This window comes from Hordeum vulgare, chromosome 2H (assembly GCF_904849725.1).
Source record: "Hordeum vulgare subsp. vulgare chromosome 2H, MorexV3_pseudomolecules_assembly, whole genome shotgun sequence".
Lineage (NCBI taxonomy): Eukaryota > Viridiplantae > Streptophyta > Magnoliopsida > Poales > Poaceae > Hordeum > Hordeum vulgare.
The window spans coordinates 34,141,621-34,159,370 of NC_058519.1; the positions used below are offsets into that span (position 1 = coordinate 34,141,621).

At 47.9% G+C, this 17,750-nt stretch overlaps 1 protein-coding gene across 1 annotated transcript; it reads right to left on the reverse strand.

Moving 5' to 3' along the window:
• Positions 1-15,784: 15,784 nt before the first annotated feature.
• LOC123429424 (calmodulin-binding protein 25-like) lies at positions 15,785-16,935 on the reverse strand. The gene has a single exon (XM_045113458.1). It carries the CDS (start codon positions 16,771-16,773, stop codon positions 16,066-16,068), a length of 708 nt encoding a protein of 235 aa, XP_044969393.1. The 5' UTR covers positions 16,774-16,935; the 3' UTR covers positions 15,785-16,065.
• Between the last annotated feature and the right edge of the window lie 815 nt (positions 16,936-17,750).

Genomic DNA, 17,750 nt, shown 5'->3' on the forward strand with positions numbered 1-17,750 from the left:
GGCGGGAGTAGTAACAGATGGAATAGCCTCGAGGACAGGCACCGTAGCTTGCTTGGACCTCTTCTGGTCGTCCTCCTCCATGTGAATCACCTCTAAAGGAAACCCGACTGAACGACGTGAGACCACAGAAAAAAAAGCAAGACCAAAGACAGAATTCGTGAAACAATAATGTAAGCTCTCGGAGTCGCCACGACGTACCTTGCTGGGATGTGACGACGTTGTCCGTATCCATGGGATCATCCCCCTGGCGTGGCAGAGAAGTGGCAGAGGTGGCAGCTCTGTCGAGTAAAATTCACTCGACCAATAAGCATGAGTTCAATCAAATACTGGAAGAAGATAGAAGAATACACTTACGCTGCGGCGACGGGAACGGCGATCCTCATCTGCGCAAAGCCTTCCGAGGCTTAGATCCACTCGGTTTGGCCACCTTAGAGGGCTGGCCCGCGGGCTCAGTAGCAGAGTCCCTGGTCCTCTTTGTGCTCCGAGCACTCGGAACCACGGGAGAAGCTGGCAAGGCACTCGGAACCACAGGAGGAGCTGGCGGGGCACTCGAGGCCGCTAGAGGAGCCGACGGAGCCACGGGTTCGTGGCGGCGTTTAGTTTGAGGCTCTGGTGGTGGGGGTGGCGAGTTCTGCTCCTCATCTTCCCCCTCTTCTTCTTCAGACTCCTCCTCCGTCTCCCCACTATCGGAGACGTACTCGACACTCTCCACGCTGCCCTCGTGGTTGCCTTCCTCTTCCTCAGCCGGATTCCCGTTCGAGATGGGAGAAAACCAGTTGGTCCACGCCTGCACGAGATACAGTCGACAACATCAGACGTCAGACAATGATACAAGAAAAAGCGATAAATCTAAGACAATTGTGTGCACTCGACAAGTTATACTCACCTCATTCGGAGGAGGGTTGTCCGCACAGAAGGGCTTCACTCGCCGGGCTCCTCTGGGGTTGTCGCAGGCGCCTGTGATGTTGCGGACCCACGACGTCACAAGCTCCCCGGTCACGCACTCGGGGTTAGTCCGAGTGGAGTCCTCAGGCCCCGAGTAGTGCCACATGGCGTGGTGTCGAGCTTGCAAAGGCTGGATACGCCGACCCAGAAAAATCTCCAGCAAATCTATGCCAGTGACTCCCTTTCGGACGACCTCTACCAGCGCATCGACCAGAGGCTGGATCTGGATCTTCTCCATCTTCGTGAGCGCAAGCTGCCTAGGCGGAGCCGGACGGTCTAGGCTAAAAGGTGACAGTCCAGTTGCGGCATTCGGACACGCAACGTCCTGACAGTAGAACCAAGTCGACTGCAGTTCCTAACGGATTTAGACAACTGAAGAGCGGGATAGCTACTTTTACTTTTCTTTTGGAAGCCTAAGCCTCCGCAGAGCTGGAGGAGGTGAGTTTTGTCGTCCGACTGGCTAAGTCTTTTGATGGTTTGAGATCTAGCAGAGAAGATGTGCATGAAGAGCCCCCAATGGGGAGGACAGCCGATAAAACACTCGCACAGCACGACGAAGGCAGAGAGATGAGCTATTGCGTTGGGAGGAAACTGGTGGAGCTGCGCCCCGAAGTGGTTCATTATACCTCTAAAGAAGGGATGAGGAGGCACAGAGAAGCCTCGGTACACGTGACTGAGCAGCAGGACGCGCTCCCCCTCCTGGGGCGCCGGCTCCGTCTCGCCCTCCGCCGGCAGCCTCCACGTCTTGTGCTCGATCATGCCTTGCTCCACCAGCTCCAGCATGTCCTCCTTCGTCACCGTGGAGGGGAGGAAATCCCCCTGGATCCAACCCGCCGGCAGTGCTCGCTGCCGCCGCCTTCTTCTTCTTCCGCGCCTCGAGTTTGCTCGTCTGCCCCTTCGTCATGGTGGAGGGTGTAGATCCGCGGGGGAGGAGGGGAAGGAAGGAGCTTGGGATGCGCAGGAGATCGCGAGAGAAGTGAGACAAGTGCGAGCTATCAGGCGAGTGCAACAAAAAACCCTCGTTGTAGAGGTTTAAATAAGGTTCCGACTGGGTCACTAGCAGGTGGCCCCGAAATCTTATCCCCCGACCGGTTGCTGCGATATTAGTGGAGAATATGAAGGCACGGAAATCGAGGCAGCAGATACTACTCGATTGCGATGTCGTCATCCCAGCTGAGCGTGCGGCAACCGAAATTTGAGGATCCCAGAAAATCCGCCGCTGTCAGTTGACTGGTCACGTCAAAAGATTCCACGGAAGCACTCGGTCCCTGACGGTTCGTTTCACAGATACATCCACTCGGATCACTGGTCAAGAAGATAAAATGGATCGAGGCAGACAACGCCAAAGTCGCATCCATACCAGTCGGATCCGTACTCCAAGCATCGCTTCGTCGTTCCAACCCCAATCCATTCGGGGACTAATGATGGGGTTATAGTCCTAGGGTAGGGTCATAGGCCTGCCCTATGGGTCCTACCCAAGGACTACCCTTCATAAAGGATAAGGCCCTTAGTTAGTTCTGACTGAATTAAGGACTTCCCATCATCCAGTCAGTGACGATTCCTCCATCATCCAGTCGGAGATGAGCATTCGGAGCGTATCAAACTTACCGACTGGATTCCACTCTGTACATCGTAACCCCCCTGGAGGGCAACGGTCATACGTTTCCATGAACCTTTATTAGCATTTAAGACATACGTTACCTGTAATGTAGGCATTTATTCGCCACTACTCCACCCCTGTGCACCGAACCGTTGTGAAGGGCAGCGCACTCTATATAAGCCGCCCTTCCCCACTGGTGCACGGGTTAGCAATTCACTGTAATCCATATTCCATTCGACAACAAGCTCCCAAGAGCACTAAGACGTAGGGCTTTTACCTCCACCGTAGAGGGGCCTGAACTCATACAACCTCGCCGTAGCTAAGGCTCTGCCCATCCTTTCATACCCTATACATCTACTGTCAGACTTATACCCACGACAACACCAATCCCGATGGTAGAGGGAGTGTGTGATGTTTGATCACATCAACCTTGGAAACACTTCCAACACAAATTGTCACCTCGCCTTTAGCTAGTCTCCGTTTATTCCGTAGCTTTTATTTTGAGTTACTAATCACTTAGCAACCGAACTGGTATCTAATACCCTCGTGCTACTAGGAGTACTAGTAAAGTATACATCAATTTCATGTATATCAAATATACTTCTGTCGACTTCGCCAGCCTTCTTATCTACCAACTATCTAGGGTAGTTCCGCCTCAGTGACCGTTCTCCTTATAACAGAAGCACTTAGTCTCGGGTTTGGGTTCAACCTTGGGTTTCTTCATTAGAGCAGCAACTGGTTTGCCGTTTCATGAAGTATCCCTTCTAGCCATTGCCCTTCTTGAAACTAGTGGTTTTACTAACTATCAACAATTTATGCTCCTACTTGATTTCTACTTTCGCGGTGTCAAACATAGCGAATTGCTCAAGGATCATCATATCTATCTTTGATATGTTATAGTTCATCACGAAGCTCTAGTAGCTTGCTGGCAGTGACTTTGGAGAACCATCATTATCTTATCTGGAAGATTAACTCCCACTTGATTCAATCGAGTGTTGCACTCAGACAATCTGAGCACATGCTCAACGATTGAGCTTTTCTCCTTTACTTTGTAGACAAATAATCTCGTCGGAGGTCTCATACCTCTTAACAAGGTCATGAGCATGAAATCCCAATTTCATCTCTTGGAACATCTCATATGTTCCGTGGCGTTTTTCAAAATGCCTTCGGTGCCTCAATTCTAATTCATTAAGCATTATGAAGTGAACTATCACGTAGTCATGACAAACGTGTATGTCAGATGTTCGCAACATTCACAAAAGACGCTCGAGGTGGAGCACACGAGCGGTGCATTAAGGACATAAGCCTTCCGCACAGCAATGAGGACAACCCTCAGTTTAGGGACCCAGTCCGCAAAATTGCTACTATCATCTTTCAACTGAATTTTCTCTAGGAACATATAAAAATAGTAGAGCTACAGCGCAAGCTACAACATAATTCGCAAAGACCTTTTGACTATGTTCATGATAATTAGTTCAATTAATCATATTACTTAAGAACTCCCACTCAAATAGACATCCCTCTAGTCATTCGAGTGGCGCATGATCCAAATGCACTAACTCAAATCCGATCATCACGTGAGTTGAATGTAGTTTCAGTGGTAAAAATCTCTATGCTAATCATATCAACTATATGATTCATGCTCGACCTTTGGTCTATTGTGTTCCGAGGCCCTGTATGCACATGCTAGGCTCGTCAAGTTAAACCCGAGTGTTCCGCGTGTGCAACTGTTTTGCACCCGTTGTATGTGAACGTTGAGTCTATCACACCCGATCATCACGTGGTGTCTCGAAACGACAAACTGTCACAATGGTGCTCAGTTGGGGAGAACACAATTTTATCTTGAAATTTGAGTGAGGGATCACCTTATAATGCTACCGTCGTTCTAAGCAAGATAAGGTGCATAAAAGGATTAACATCACATGCAATTCATAAGTGACATGATATGGCCATGATCTTGGCTTCTTGATCTCCATCAACAAAGCACCGGCTTGATCTTCATCGTCACCGGCGCCACACCATGATCTCCATCATCGTGCCGCCATCGAGGTTGTCGTGCTATGGATGCTATTACTACTAAAGCTACAACCTAGCAATATAGTAAACGCATCTGCAAACACAAACGTTAGTTTAAAGACAACCCTATGGCTCATGCCGGTTGCTATAGAATCGACGTGCAAGTCGATATTTAACTATTATAACATTATCATCTCATACATCCAATATATCACATCATGTCTTTGGCCATATCACATCACATGCATACCCTGCAAAAACAAGTTAGACGTCCTCTAATTTGTTGTTGCATGTTTTACGTGGCTGCTATGGGTATCTAGTATGATAGCATCTTACTTACGCAAAACTACAACGGTGATGTGAAAATTGCTATTTAACCTCTCTCCAAGGACCCCCTCGGTTAAATCCAATTCAACTAAAGTTGAAGAAACAGACACCTCCCAGTCATCTTTATGCAACAAGTTGCATTTAGTCGATCAAACCGGTCTCTCGTAAGCGTACGAGTAAGGTTGGTACGGGCCGCTTCAATCCAACAATACCGCCGAATCGAGAAAAGACTAAGGAGGGCAGCAAATCGAACATCAACACCCACAAAAACTTTTGTGTTCTACTCGAGATTACATCTACGCATGAACCTAGCTCATGATGCCACTGTTAGGGAACGTTGCATGGGAAACAAAAAATTTCCTATGCACACGAAGACCTATCATGGTGATGTTCATCTACGAGAGGGAGATCAGATCCACATACCCTTGTAGATCGCTAAGCGGAAGCGTTAATAAACGTGGTTGATGTAGTGGTACGTCTTCATGTTCCGTGCCACGAACCGTCCCCCGATCCGTCCCACGAACCGTCTCGTGATCCTTCCCGATCAAGTGCCGAACGGACGGCACCTCTGCGTCCCGCACACGTACAGTTCGATGACGATCTCCGTCTTCTTGATCCAGCAAGAGGGGCGGTGAAGTAGATGAGTTCTCCGGCAGCGTGAAGGCGCACCGGAGATGGTGATGATCTATTCCTGCATGGCTCCGCCCGAGCTCCACAGAAATCCGATCTACAGGAAGAACTACGAGGTATAGGTTTGAGTTGCACGTGGCAAAGTTGTGTCTCAAAAGACCTAAACCTCTAGTATATATAGGAGGAGTGGGGAGGCAGCCTTGGCGCGCCAAGGAAGGCCTCCTTGGGTCGGCCAAAGTGCGGAAGGGAGGAGTCCTCCTCCAATCCCACTTGGATTAGGACTCCTTCCTTATTTTCCCACCTCTTTTTGATTTTCCACTTTTTCCTCATGGGCTTTCCTTGGATGACTTTGTCAGACCATTATACCTTATTGCGCATCCAATAAACCCACATGGACCCCTTGGAGCGTGGTGGCCCCACCAAGTGGGCCCCCGGAACCCATTCGTCACTCCGGGTACACTACCGGCAATGCCCGAAAACCTTCCGGAATCCAAATACCAACTTCCTATATATAAATGTTCGTTTTAGGACCATTCCGGAACTCGTAGTGACGTCCGGGATCTCATCCGAGAATCCAAACCAAACTTCGGTCACCAACACATATAACTCAACTATACCGAAACGTCATCGAACCTTAAGTGTGGAGACCCTCCGGGGTCGAGAACTATGCAGACATGACCTGAGACACTCTCTGGTCAATAACCAACAGCAGGACCTAGATGTCCATATTGGCTCCTACATATTCTACGAAGATCTCTATCGGTTGAACCTCTATGTCAAGGATTCATATAATCCCGTATACTATTCCCTTTGTCCTTCGGTATGTTACTTGCCCGAGATTCGATCGTCAGTATCACCATACCTAGTTCAATCTCGTTACCGGCAAGTCTCTTTACTTGTTCCGTAATACAAGATCCCGTAACTAACTCATTAGTCACATTTCTTGCAAGGCTTATTGTGATGTTGTATTACCGAGTGGGCCCCGAGATATCTCTCCGTCACACGGAGTGACAATTCCCAGTCTTGATCCAGGCCAACCCAACAGACACCTTTGGAGATACCTGTAGAGCACCTTTATAGTCACCCAGTTACGTTGCGATGTTTGACAACCCACAAGGCATTCCTCCGGTGTCCGGGAGTTGCATGATCTCATGGTAATAGGAACAGATACATTGACATGCAGAAAACAGTAGCAATAAACTGACACGACCATACGCCACGTTTATAGTTTGGGTCTTGTCCATCACATCATTCTCCTAATTACATGATCTCGTTATCAAGTGACAACATTTGTCTATGGTTAGGAAACCTTAACCATCTTTGATCAACGAGCCAGTCAACTAGAGGCTCACTAGGAACAGTGTGTTGTCTATGTATCCACACATGTATTTGAGTTTTCAATCAATACAATTTTAGCATGGATAATAAATAATTATTATGAACAAGGAAATATAATAATAACCAATTTATTATTGCCTCTAGGGCATATTACCAACACGCAGTGCTGCTGTTGGCCCCGCCTCCACCTCCGTTGCTCGCCCCCACCAACTGCAGCACCGTCGCCGACCACGCCTCCGCCTCCGCTCCTCGCCCCTGCCCACCTTAGCGCCGCCGCCGCCCGTGTGCCTCTCATTTTAGAAATTTTATATAGTAATTTTAGAAATTTTACATATTTTAGAATGTAAATTAACTCATTTTGATCCGTATTTCGGCCATAGTGTAATCTCTAGAAGGTCTTATATTTAGGAACGGAGGGAGTAATGTTCATGTGAATTACTAGGTTACTTCTTATTAGGCCCCTCCCATATTTGTGCTAATGTTCATGTGAAAAAAATACTAGGTTACTTCTTACTAGGCATTAAGTTATCGACGTCGACGGCTGACTACTATATGATTCAGTTTTTTTGTTAAATACTAAAATGTTAATCTTACAATCAATGAGCATTAAGAAAAAAAATACCGTCGATTTTTAATCTTAGAATCATGAACACAGGAAATGGCGAGGTCCGACGATGATAGAATTCATGCGTGCCATTTGTGTTGGGATGATAGGGGTATATGCAACCGTTATCCTCAACTAGACAATGCTACGTCATTCAGCGTCAAGCTAAGGGATGACTTTGAGATTATTACGGTACGTAAAGACGGCATGTATTTTTTGCTAGTGATGTATGACGTGTGCTTTTTTTCTTTAGTTAACCTTTAAATTTCTTTTTTACAATTCGACTAGTGCGTTCCCTGCCATACAAGATTCGCTGTCTTGAACAAGTTTCATTTCAAAGAGAAGGATAATACGGAGCCTAAGATAACTCGCCTAAAAATGGAGCATTTCATTTTTGTTGTCAAGGTAAAAAATATAGAAGATCACACATATTTTGGTTGTTCTAATTGGAGAGCATTTTGCAAGATGTGTGGGTTGAATGAGGACATGAACATTACCTTTGATCTTGGTAATGATGATGTTCATGATAATAATATAGAAATTTGGGTGCATGGAGCGGATGACTTGGTTCTAGTTCTACCTCGAGATGTGTTTGTCAACAAATTTGCTAGGTAATTTATATTGATTATTGAAAAGTATCTGGTACTCATCCCAACTAAAAATTTTTATTTTCAATTATTAGCTTATTTCCGTGCTACAAGAACTATACGACACATAATAGACCAGACCTACTACGGTTATGGCTGTGAGCTTACTTGGTTGGAGAAAAATAATCTCATCTCATTTATTTATGATGTTGAGTATCATGCTAAAAATTACATGACTGGCAACATTTATCATGAATATGTGCCACTAGTGCACTAGTAGAGCCCTTATAACATCAATTCAGACAACTTTGTAAGAAAAAAATTATTGTTCCGTCGCTAGTCCATCTTTGTCATACATTGTTCTTAAGCAAAACTAGTTTAGCTAACTATGTCATTATTACTTATGTTCTTCAACGGGTACTCCCGTGAAAGACCGTGCCTAAATGGATGTTTACCACCGGTGATTTGCGTATGGTTAACTTGCAATCACTCCCGATTAATTACAGTGGTAAATACGGGATATCTCAAAGTGAAGAAAAACCCTGAAAATCAAAGGATAGAGAAAAGCAATATAAGCATCCACGATACCACTTGGAGAGGAATACTTGCGCATCCCATAAGTTGGAGATAGGTTAATCTGTGTTCTTCAAGGGGAGATGTTTTTTACCTAAGAGAGAGCAGAAGTAATTAGTGCTTCAACCTTATGATAACTACAATGATGAGGAGTTGATTAAGATGATGATGAGTTGTTGGATGTTGAATGATGATGAGTTGATTAAGATGATGATTGTGAGTTGTTATATGACATATACTAGTACAAATTAGATGGAAGCAATAGATCAAGTTGAATTAGAGAAAAATACGATGTTGCGACGTAACATCGTATTTTCCTCTAGTTCAACTTGATCTATTGCATCCATCAAATTTATACTGATGTTGGATGTTTTCTTCCATAATTTGTACTGATGTTGTATATTAATATGTGTAACCGCATGAAAATACAATATAAATATAAAAGAAAATGAAAACACAAAATGAAACACGACCTTTTAGTCCTGGTTGGTGTTACCAACCTGGACTAAATGTCTTCGTGCCCGGGCGCCTGACAGCAGCCACGTGGAGGTCCTTTAGTCCGAGTTCGTGTTCAATCGGGACTAAGAGGGGGGGGGATAGGGGCTTTAGTCTCTAATTATTAGTCTCGATTGGCGAACTGGGACTAAAGGTCCTTCCCAATCGTGACTATAGCCCTCTTCTCTACTAGTGAAGAGAGAGAAATAAAAGAAAGAATAAAGAAAGAGAAAAATGGTCCGGGATGGGGTTACGTCTTACATCTGCGAGCCCTTATATCATCCTCATATTTAAAATGGATATGAGGAATGTCAGTTAGTATGGACGTTTAGAAATGAAGTGGGGTCCAAGTGAGTCAAAAAAATTGACTAAACACTTACTGAGAGAAAGTTTTGAAAGTTTGAGGAGGATATAAGGGTCCGGCTGATGCTCTTATTATAGATGCTCTTATTAAGGATGCATTTTCCTTGGATAACGACGCCAGCAAGATTTTCCCTGCAAATCATCTTGTTGATTTTCCAGTGGCCCGAGCTCTCTGTAAAACGGTGGTTTGTGAATACGGCACACGGGGATGCGCACGGAGACAGAGAGCACGTAGCGATCCGGCGACCCGATGATATTATACTGCTCCCACCAGAACCAGATCGATCGCCATGCGAAAGCTGAGCAAGGTTGACGGATTCGGCAGGTTTGTCAGCGCTGAAAAATACACCAGCCAGCAGCTGCTACAACACCCAGGCCAACCAGCCCAATTAAAACTCCAACCGTATCGTTATTCGCCACACAGTAGTCATTAGTCAGCACAGCACAGCAGGGTTATCAGTTATGCAAATCGAACGCAAGCTGACTGACTGACTGTGCCGATCGATTAAACTAGTAGTACGAGCAGTCGCAATGGCAGCGATCGAGACGACGACATGCACATATGATAGTATGATGATACACTCAGTATAATATAGGCAGTTCGGCATGGGTTTTAGTTTAATCCGGTGGCGAGACGACATCCCATGAGGGGCATTCCCTCGTGATCCAGTGCCCGCGAGCGACGACTTCCCGTGACGCCGGTGGGCTCCAGCCTCCACTAAAAGCATGGCTAATAATATAGCCAACTGCTGGCTATAAACAGTCTTATAGATTATCTTATAGCTAGCTTGTACAATAGTTAGCTATAAAAGAGTACTACTTTTGTCATATATGATCCACCTTTCATTTTCACAAATCACCTAGAAGCACGTGTTAGAGATGACTCTTCACGAAGAGTCTGTTTTCCTTCTCTTTCCTCTTCTCTTTCATCCAACTCAGTAAAAATTATAGTATTTTAATTCTTACAGCCTGCTGACTGTACCTTATTGTACTTGCTCTAACACTCGTACTACTTTTGGTTACTTTATCCACGGGCATAGTAATCTACTTCTAGTAGCCATATACTCCTAGATTATGTATGGATGGATCATGGATTGAATGGATAGCCACATCTTTGATCTGTTCTTGCCTTGGCTAGGTCGACAGGGTCCACTGGAGAGTTGAAAAGCGCTTGAAAGTTTATGCCGCCTGTTCAAATGATCTTCTTTTAGGGGAAGTGATCTTTCTAAAACCCAGTCACGCACCCAGGACGCAGTCTGCATGATAAAGCGGTTGGATTGTAGCTCATCACGTACAGAGTCAGCAGCGCTTTTTAACATACAGGAAAAAGCGGCACACTCGATTGTGTTAATGGGCATAATAACAATTTTGTTCCTGACGTTTCAACCGTTTTGGCAGCATCTACTCTAGCTGAAAACGTACGTACGTACGCACGTCTTTAGGTCAGTTCTGCTGACCACGCAGCCGCAAGAAATATACGCATACACACACAAGCTAGTAGGTGGCAATTTGTTTGGCATGCAAACCTATATATTTGTGATGGCATGGTGATCTCACCTTGCGGTAAGCAGCCACCCTACATTTGTTTAACACTTCCAGGCTCATGAAATACCAGATTGATTCTACTCCTATTATTTATACAATAATAATAGAACTCCTCATGTGATACTACGCCGTTTGACTTATGCCACCTGCTCCTCTCATCCACTAGCATAGCATCGGTCGTACATGACCCCGGAATAGATATACGAACCGGCCGGTCTGGTAAGGTCCAACGACAAGGACACAGTTGGGTCGAGATTAGCTAAGCGGATGTTAATCAAGTGGAGATTGTTTATCTGCTCATGGAATAGATTAAAGAGGTACTAGATGCGATACACCATGCATGGTGATCAACTTGGACCATCTCCTTGTCGCTGACAGTAATTCCCTTTGACATCACGGGGAACAACATCCGCCTCGATCCCTACCCCTAGCTAGCCAGGTCAATGCGGGTAAAGGGTACGCCCCAGAGCTCAAGTTTTCATGGATGACACTGTCTAAATTCAGTGTTCTAATCTCAAACCCCATCCTGTCTATATTCCTTCTGTCTGAGCTATTGTTCAAATTTCAAACTGTGTGTAGAGGAAAGCACAATTTGTTTTCTTCCTTCGGCCATGATAAACTATGCAGGCGACAAGCAAAGCAGGTGAGTGCATCATGGTGAGTGCAATGCAATACTACTAGGTTATTATTGTGAGAGTGTATTGCAATGGGTTTTGACTTTTGCCATGGGTCTGGTTGTCGTACATCGTGGATGGGGGCAGCGTGTGTGTACGGGCCGGGAATCTGATAGCAGCTGTACGTGCTTGTTCGTTTCCCGGAGGTCAGATGCGTGCCTTTGATTCATCCCATATTTTTTGTCTCTCGCCATTAGAATAGAAATAGTCGCAGGCATAGCTAAGGACCAAAACGGTGGGAGCGAAAGGCTTGCTTGAATCTGAATGGCATGGCCTGTTTCAACGCTTGGCTCACTGGTTGTCACTTGCATGCATGCACCATGCATGTCATGGATGCGTGTGCTGTGTAAAATGTCAACGGGTTGAACGTTACAGAGCGCCCCATCTGACGGATACTGTGTGCCACGCCGTTTCAAAAAGATAAGACCATCTACAGCTGGATCCCATCCCTCATACATTTACGAACGCGTCAGGTCAGTGACCGAACAGAAGAGAAAAGAAAAAAAAATAACTCAATCGGACACCTCATATCGTTCCTATATGCCCGGTTTGTTTCCGGACCCTCATATCTATCTCAAATATGAGGAAGATATGAGGGCCCACGGACGCACCCGGACGCGCTTGGTCAGTCCGCCATATAGGACGCGGTCCTATCTCGGATCATCATTTTCTTTTCTTTATTCATTCTTTTTTTTCTCTCTCTTTCTTTCCATCAATATTGTGCAAGTGACTGGATATATGAGAAAGATAATAAGGAGCGTGGCTGCACGAACGGATAAATAAGGAACACATCCGATCACTGATCCGATGTGTCCGTGGGCATTTCAGGGCCCGAATTTTCAAGTCGTGGATGAAGATGCTCTAAGATTGCATTGCCCAACATTTGTGCCAAGTTTTCATTTTGGTAGAAAAACATTTTTCTGAAATAATTCTGGTAAAAAAACATAACAGCAGGTAGGGGCAGAGCTGGCCAAACGGGCTCTAGCCCCGGCATTATAGTAAACGGTCCGGTCGGTGGCACATTTAGCATGTTAAGCCGAGTGATTCTTAGTTGGATAGGGTGTGTTTTAGAGCAACTTCAATGCGTCAACTCAAACGGACGGCGTTTTTGTTCGCGATTTATCCCTTTGGGTCGACCGTCTGTTCGGCGTTAGTCCAGTTAAAGATTTGAGTCCGCAGTGCACCTAACGCTGGCCGTCCTTTTTCGACAAATATGCACGCGAACAAACATATAAAAAACATAGTTTCACAACCAAATAAAGCATAGTTTTCAGATAAATAACATAGTTTTACAAACCAAATGAAAATTGAATTGTCTCAAATACATATAAAAAATATATCTATTGGTTGCTAACATGAGCCCACATATGCTCAGCTTAACCAAATCATTTTGCAGCTGCATGTGAGTTTCTCAATCACGCATTTCATAATGAAATTGGACGAACTGTTCAAACATTGCCGCTCCTCCATCTCAGGCACAACATTCTCACCCTGAAACTGAAACCTTTGATCGTAGATAAATTTCGGACGCTCATATTCTACGATCATATTGTGCATAATCACACAAGATGTCATCACCTTCCATAGATTCTTGGTGCTCCAAGTCCTAGCAGTGTATCGAACAATGCTCCATCAAGATTGCAAAACACCAAAGTCACGCTCAACGTCCTTCCTAGCACCCTATTGCTCTTGGGAAAATATTTTTCTCTTCTCTCCGACAACGCCGGAAATTGTCTTCACAATAGTGGCCCATTGAGGATAGATACCATCACCCAGGTAGTATCCTTTGTCGTAGTTGTGGTCGTTGATGGTAACATTCACAGGTGGGTTGTTGCCTTCCGCAAGCCTTGCAAACACCGCCGAGCATTGAAGCACGTTGATATCATTATGTGATCCGGCCATGCCAAAAAAGAGTGCCAGATCCAGAGATTTTGTGAAGCCACGACCTCAAGTATGACAGTGCAAGCCCTAACATGGCCCTTATACTGCCCTTGCAAAGCGGTAGGGCAGTTCTTCCAATCCCAGTGCATCCACTCTATGCTGCCAAGCATCCCTGGGAAGCCCCTGCTGGCATTCATTGCCAACAAGCGGGGTTGTATCTTGAGGAGCCGACTCTCTCAAGTATTCAGGGCCAAACACAGGAATCACAGCCTTGCAAAACCTGTACATGGACTCTAGGCATGTAGACTCGCTCATATGAACGTACTCATCAATGAGATCATCTGGTACTCCATATGCAAGCATCCGGATGGCTGCAATGCATTTTTGATAAGATGTGAAGCCAATCTTTCCAAGGGCGTCCTCTTTGCACTCGAAATAGTTATCGTATCCGACCACCCCCTATCTAATATGGTTGAAAACATGCCTAGCCATACGGAAACACCGCTAGAATTTCTGATGTTTGAATAGCGGATTGGTTGTGTCAAAGTAGTCCTTCCACAGAAGGAAATGACCACTCTCTCGGTTACGATTCAACACCGGAAGGTGTCCCGGGATTGAGCCACAGAACAACGGCAGTTGGCTATTAAGGTGGTGGTGGACCAACACTACACCCAAGATCTCCTCCTCATCATCGGATGAGGAATCATCAGAGTCGCAAAAAGGAAATTGTGGAAAAAGAACTCGTCGACGGAGTCCATTTTGTACCTTGGCAAACTGTCGAACAGGTTGCGGGCATTGTCGAAGGAGCTTGCCGGCGAAGAGACGCGCGCCTCCCTTGGACCAGGTGGCTGGCCTGGAGTAGTCCTAACGACGGCAACGGTTGTGGCGGCGATGTTAGGGTGAGGTGTTCCGACAACGACAAATGGACGGCGACGACGACGCGGCGGAGGCGGGCAAGGATTTGCTGTCGATATGGGTGGGACACGATAACCAATGTGTGCGTCCGTCTTGTGTCTGCACCGACGCAAATCAGGCTAAAAAATGGGTCAGAAATGGGCCGACATGCAGATGAGAAGCGGACGCGCGTCCGTTTGGGTCGGTGCGTTGGGCCGACTTTTCTATCCACCGCGACCCAACAAGACGCGCGCGGATGAAATGGGTCAGCACGTTGGAGTTGCTCTTAGGTCTATTGGGTAATTCTTAGCTCATATATATAAAAATGTCGTGCTGGCTCGCATGCCCAACCTCCGGCCAGCCACGACCCCAGTCATGTCGGGCATGGCCCGTTTGGCCCAAGGTGTGTCATGCACGCGTGCTACCAGGCAAAGCCCAGCTAGCATGACCAGTTGACTAGCTCTTGAAAGGAGCAATGATAGCTAGCGTTGTGGAGTTTGTCGTCGTCGATTTCTCCTAGGCAATAAACCCTAGGGTTTCAACTTCTTCCGGCATCCAACGCCGGAATCTCTATCTCCTCGACCATGCTTGCACCGACGACTACTGTCTTTCAAGCTGATTAAGGAGGATCCTTGTGATCCTTCCCGGCCTTGGAGGAAGTTCTCTCGGGACAGCGAGTGGCAATGAGACATGATCGGGCGACAATGAAGGAGGGCATTGGATCGCACGGGAGAAGGAGGAAGGAATTTGCGGAGGAATTGTTGTCTCGTCTCACGGTGCAGGACAAAGAGGAGGATGATTTCATCTAGGAGGAGGAGCTGCCGGACATGGTGGAGCCGGCAAAGTGGCTAGCGATTGCACACATTCACACTGCCAAAATCTTCAGCCCTAATGTGTTGTACGGAAACATGAGGGCGGTCTCGAATCCGGCAAAACAGGTAGTCTAGAGGAGAATCAAAGAAAATCTATTCGCGGCTAAATTTGGGTGCCTCGTGAATGGACCAAGGCGATGCTCGAGGGGCCATTACGATGAAGTGTGTTGGTCGTATTTTACATAGCGTTGCATGGTTTTGAGGTTTTAAATACGAGGGACGCGGATGTGAAAGCCAATATACGAGACGTGTCCTATGAGTGCCCGCAAACGTGTCTCCGTACGTCCCCGAGTATTTGAAGGTTTGAATTTGCTATGTCTGGTCGTTGTAGATGCTGTAAGGCCAGTTTTTTGTGTGTCTAGGATAGTCCTATCAAGATGTTGGTTGCCATTTTTTTTTTTTTTGAGGTTTTGCCGTTTTGCTAAAGAAACCTTCATGGCTTCATCCAAACAAAGGCCAATGTTTTGGTCATGACGAAACTATTGACAATGTAATACCATCCAAACAGCCCCTGATTCGTGGTGCTATGCTTACTTTACTCCTAGCTAGTCTTGTCAGAGAACTGAGATAATGTGCGGTGTTGCGTCTGTGTTGGTGAACCATCTACTTGTTCTTCTGTCGTCTAGGCGAAGTTACAGTGTTGCCAGGTTTTTGCCCCGCAGCGTTCCGATTGCCGGCATGAGCACCAGGTTTCCTGGCAAACGGAGTGGAGCTCGATCGGCTAGATCAGCTGGCTGCTCTCGCACATGACGCTCCACGAGTCCAGCGTCGGGTAGCACGGCAGCTGCAGCTGCTGCTGGTGGCGATTGAGCGCCGCCGCGTCGGCGTCCGACGGCAGCCGCAGCGCGTCCGCGAACGCGCCCTGGAACGGGGCGCAATCCAGTAGCGCGGCATCGAACGAGGACGCCGGCAGGACAACACCGCTGCCGTCAGGCACCGCGCCCGTCTCGGCCTGGATGCCCGTGACATGCTGCACCATGAGCCGGAAGTTGCCGGGGTCGGTGCTGATGTACGTGGTCGGCGCGCGCTTCGACGCCCTGGCCCGCCGCTTCCCGGCGCGCCCGGCGCCCGCTGGGTTGGGCCCCAGGCCAATCCGCCTCTTGCTCGTCGCGGCGCCGACGGGGGTGGACGGCGGCCGTGGCACCGCGTCAGACGCGACCAGCGCAGAGTCGCAGGCGAGCGAGGCCGTGGACGCGAACCAGCTGCTGCCGCCGGGGAAGTCGGCGAGGAGGGACGACGATGAGGGCGCCGAGGCGGAGGACGGGGAGGACACCGCGGGGGAGTAGTCGTACTCGTACTCGTACTCGGGCATGGAGGAGAGGTGCAGCGCGCGCGCGGTGACGGCGTCGGTGCAGTAGGCCGGGCCAAGTGAGGAGGCCGAGAGGAACGACGCTGGCGGTGACGGCGCCAGGCACGACATGGCGTCCATACGGCAAGGCTGATGATGAGCTATCAGTGAGAACTGAAGCACGTTAAAAGTTCTAAGGCCTGCGTGCAGCTAGCGTGAGTGTAGTACAGGAGGAGGAGGGTGAAAAGGATGGTGTGCGTCTGTGCGGTTTGTGAAGGGAAGGTGAGGTGTTGAGGGAGTGGTAATGGGGGAGCGAGGTGGGTGTATATAGCCGGAGACGGGTGCGGTGACGCAGGGATCCCACGGGAAAACGCGTGGGCGCATCGGCATCGGGGGTGTCGGCGTGCTCTGGGCATGGCGGGGCCGCGCCCGCGCCCGCGGTTTCGGCATGTCTCGGTGTCGGAGCCCCCGGCCGAGCTGGAGTCTGTCAACCAACTACACAGGTCAGGCTCAGAGTACGCGCACGCGCGCGCGGGGCGCCATGCGGCGCGTCCGCGTGCGCCCAGCGTCGCCAGAGTACGCCCGACGGTGGCACGCGCGCGCGCGCTGCGTACGGATTAGTACATTTTTTACGCGGCTCGATCGAACGACCGTGCGGTGGGAAGTTCCGCGCGGCCGCAAAGCAGCTGACCCATCCATGCCCCGGTTATAGCTAAGGAAAAAGTCAAAAAAAAACCTTAAACTGATAGACGATGACGAAATCGAACCTTGAAGTGGTAATCCCAGAAGTTTGCACTCTCAAGTCAGTAATCCCGGTCTAAAAAAAACCTTAACAGCATACCCAAACAGGGATTGCATGCGTGGCAAGTGAGGGTCGGGATTGTTTTTTTTTTCCTTTTTCCGGACAAAAGGAGAAGGCCTTGTTGCTGCATATAGGGTGGGCCGGCCCAGCTTAACAGCCCATTCACTCACTTAGTCCAGGATGGTCAGTCGTCCAGTCCGAACAGGATTCAGTCGAGGGAGTCTCCTTGCCTGCTGCTCTGCTTTGGGTGACGGCAATGGCGACGGCCTGGTGATCGTCGGAAGCGGCAACGATCGGGGCGGCGTTCGACGGCGAG

What these genes read in the sequence shown, in the direction of transcription:
- LOC123429424 (XM_045113458.1), bottom strand. Translation starts at nt 16,773, where the DNA reads ATGGACGCCATGTCGTGCCTGGCGCCGTCACCGCCAGCGTCGTTCCTC.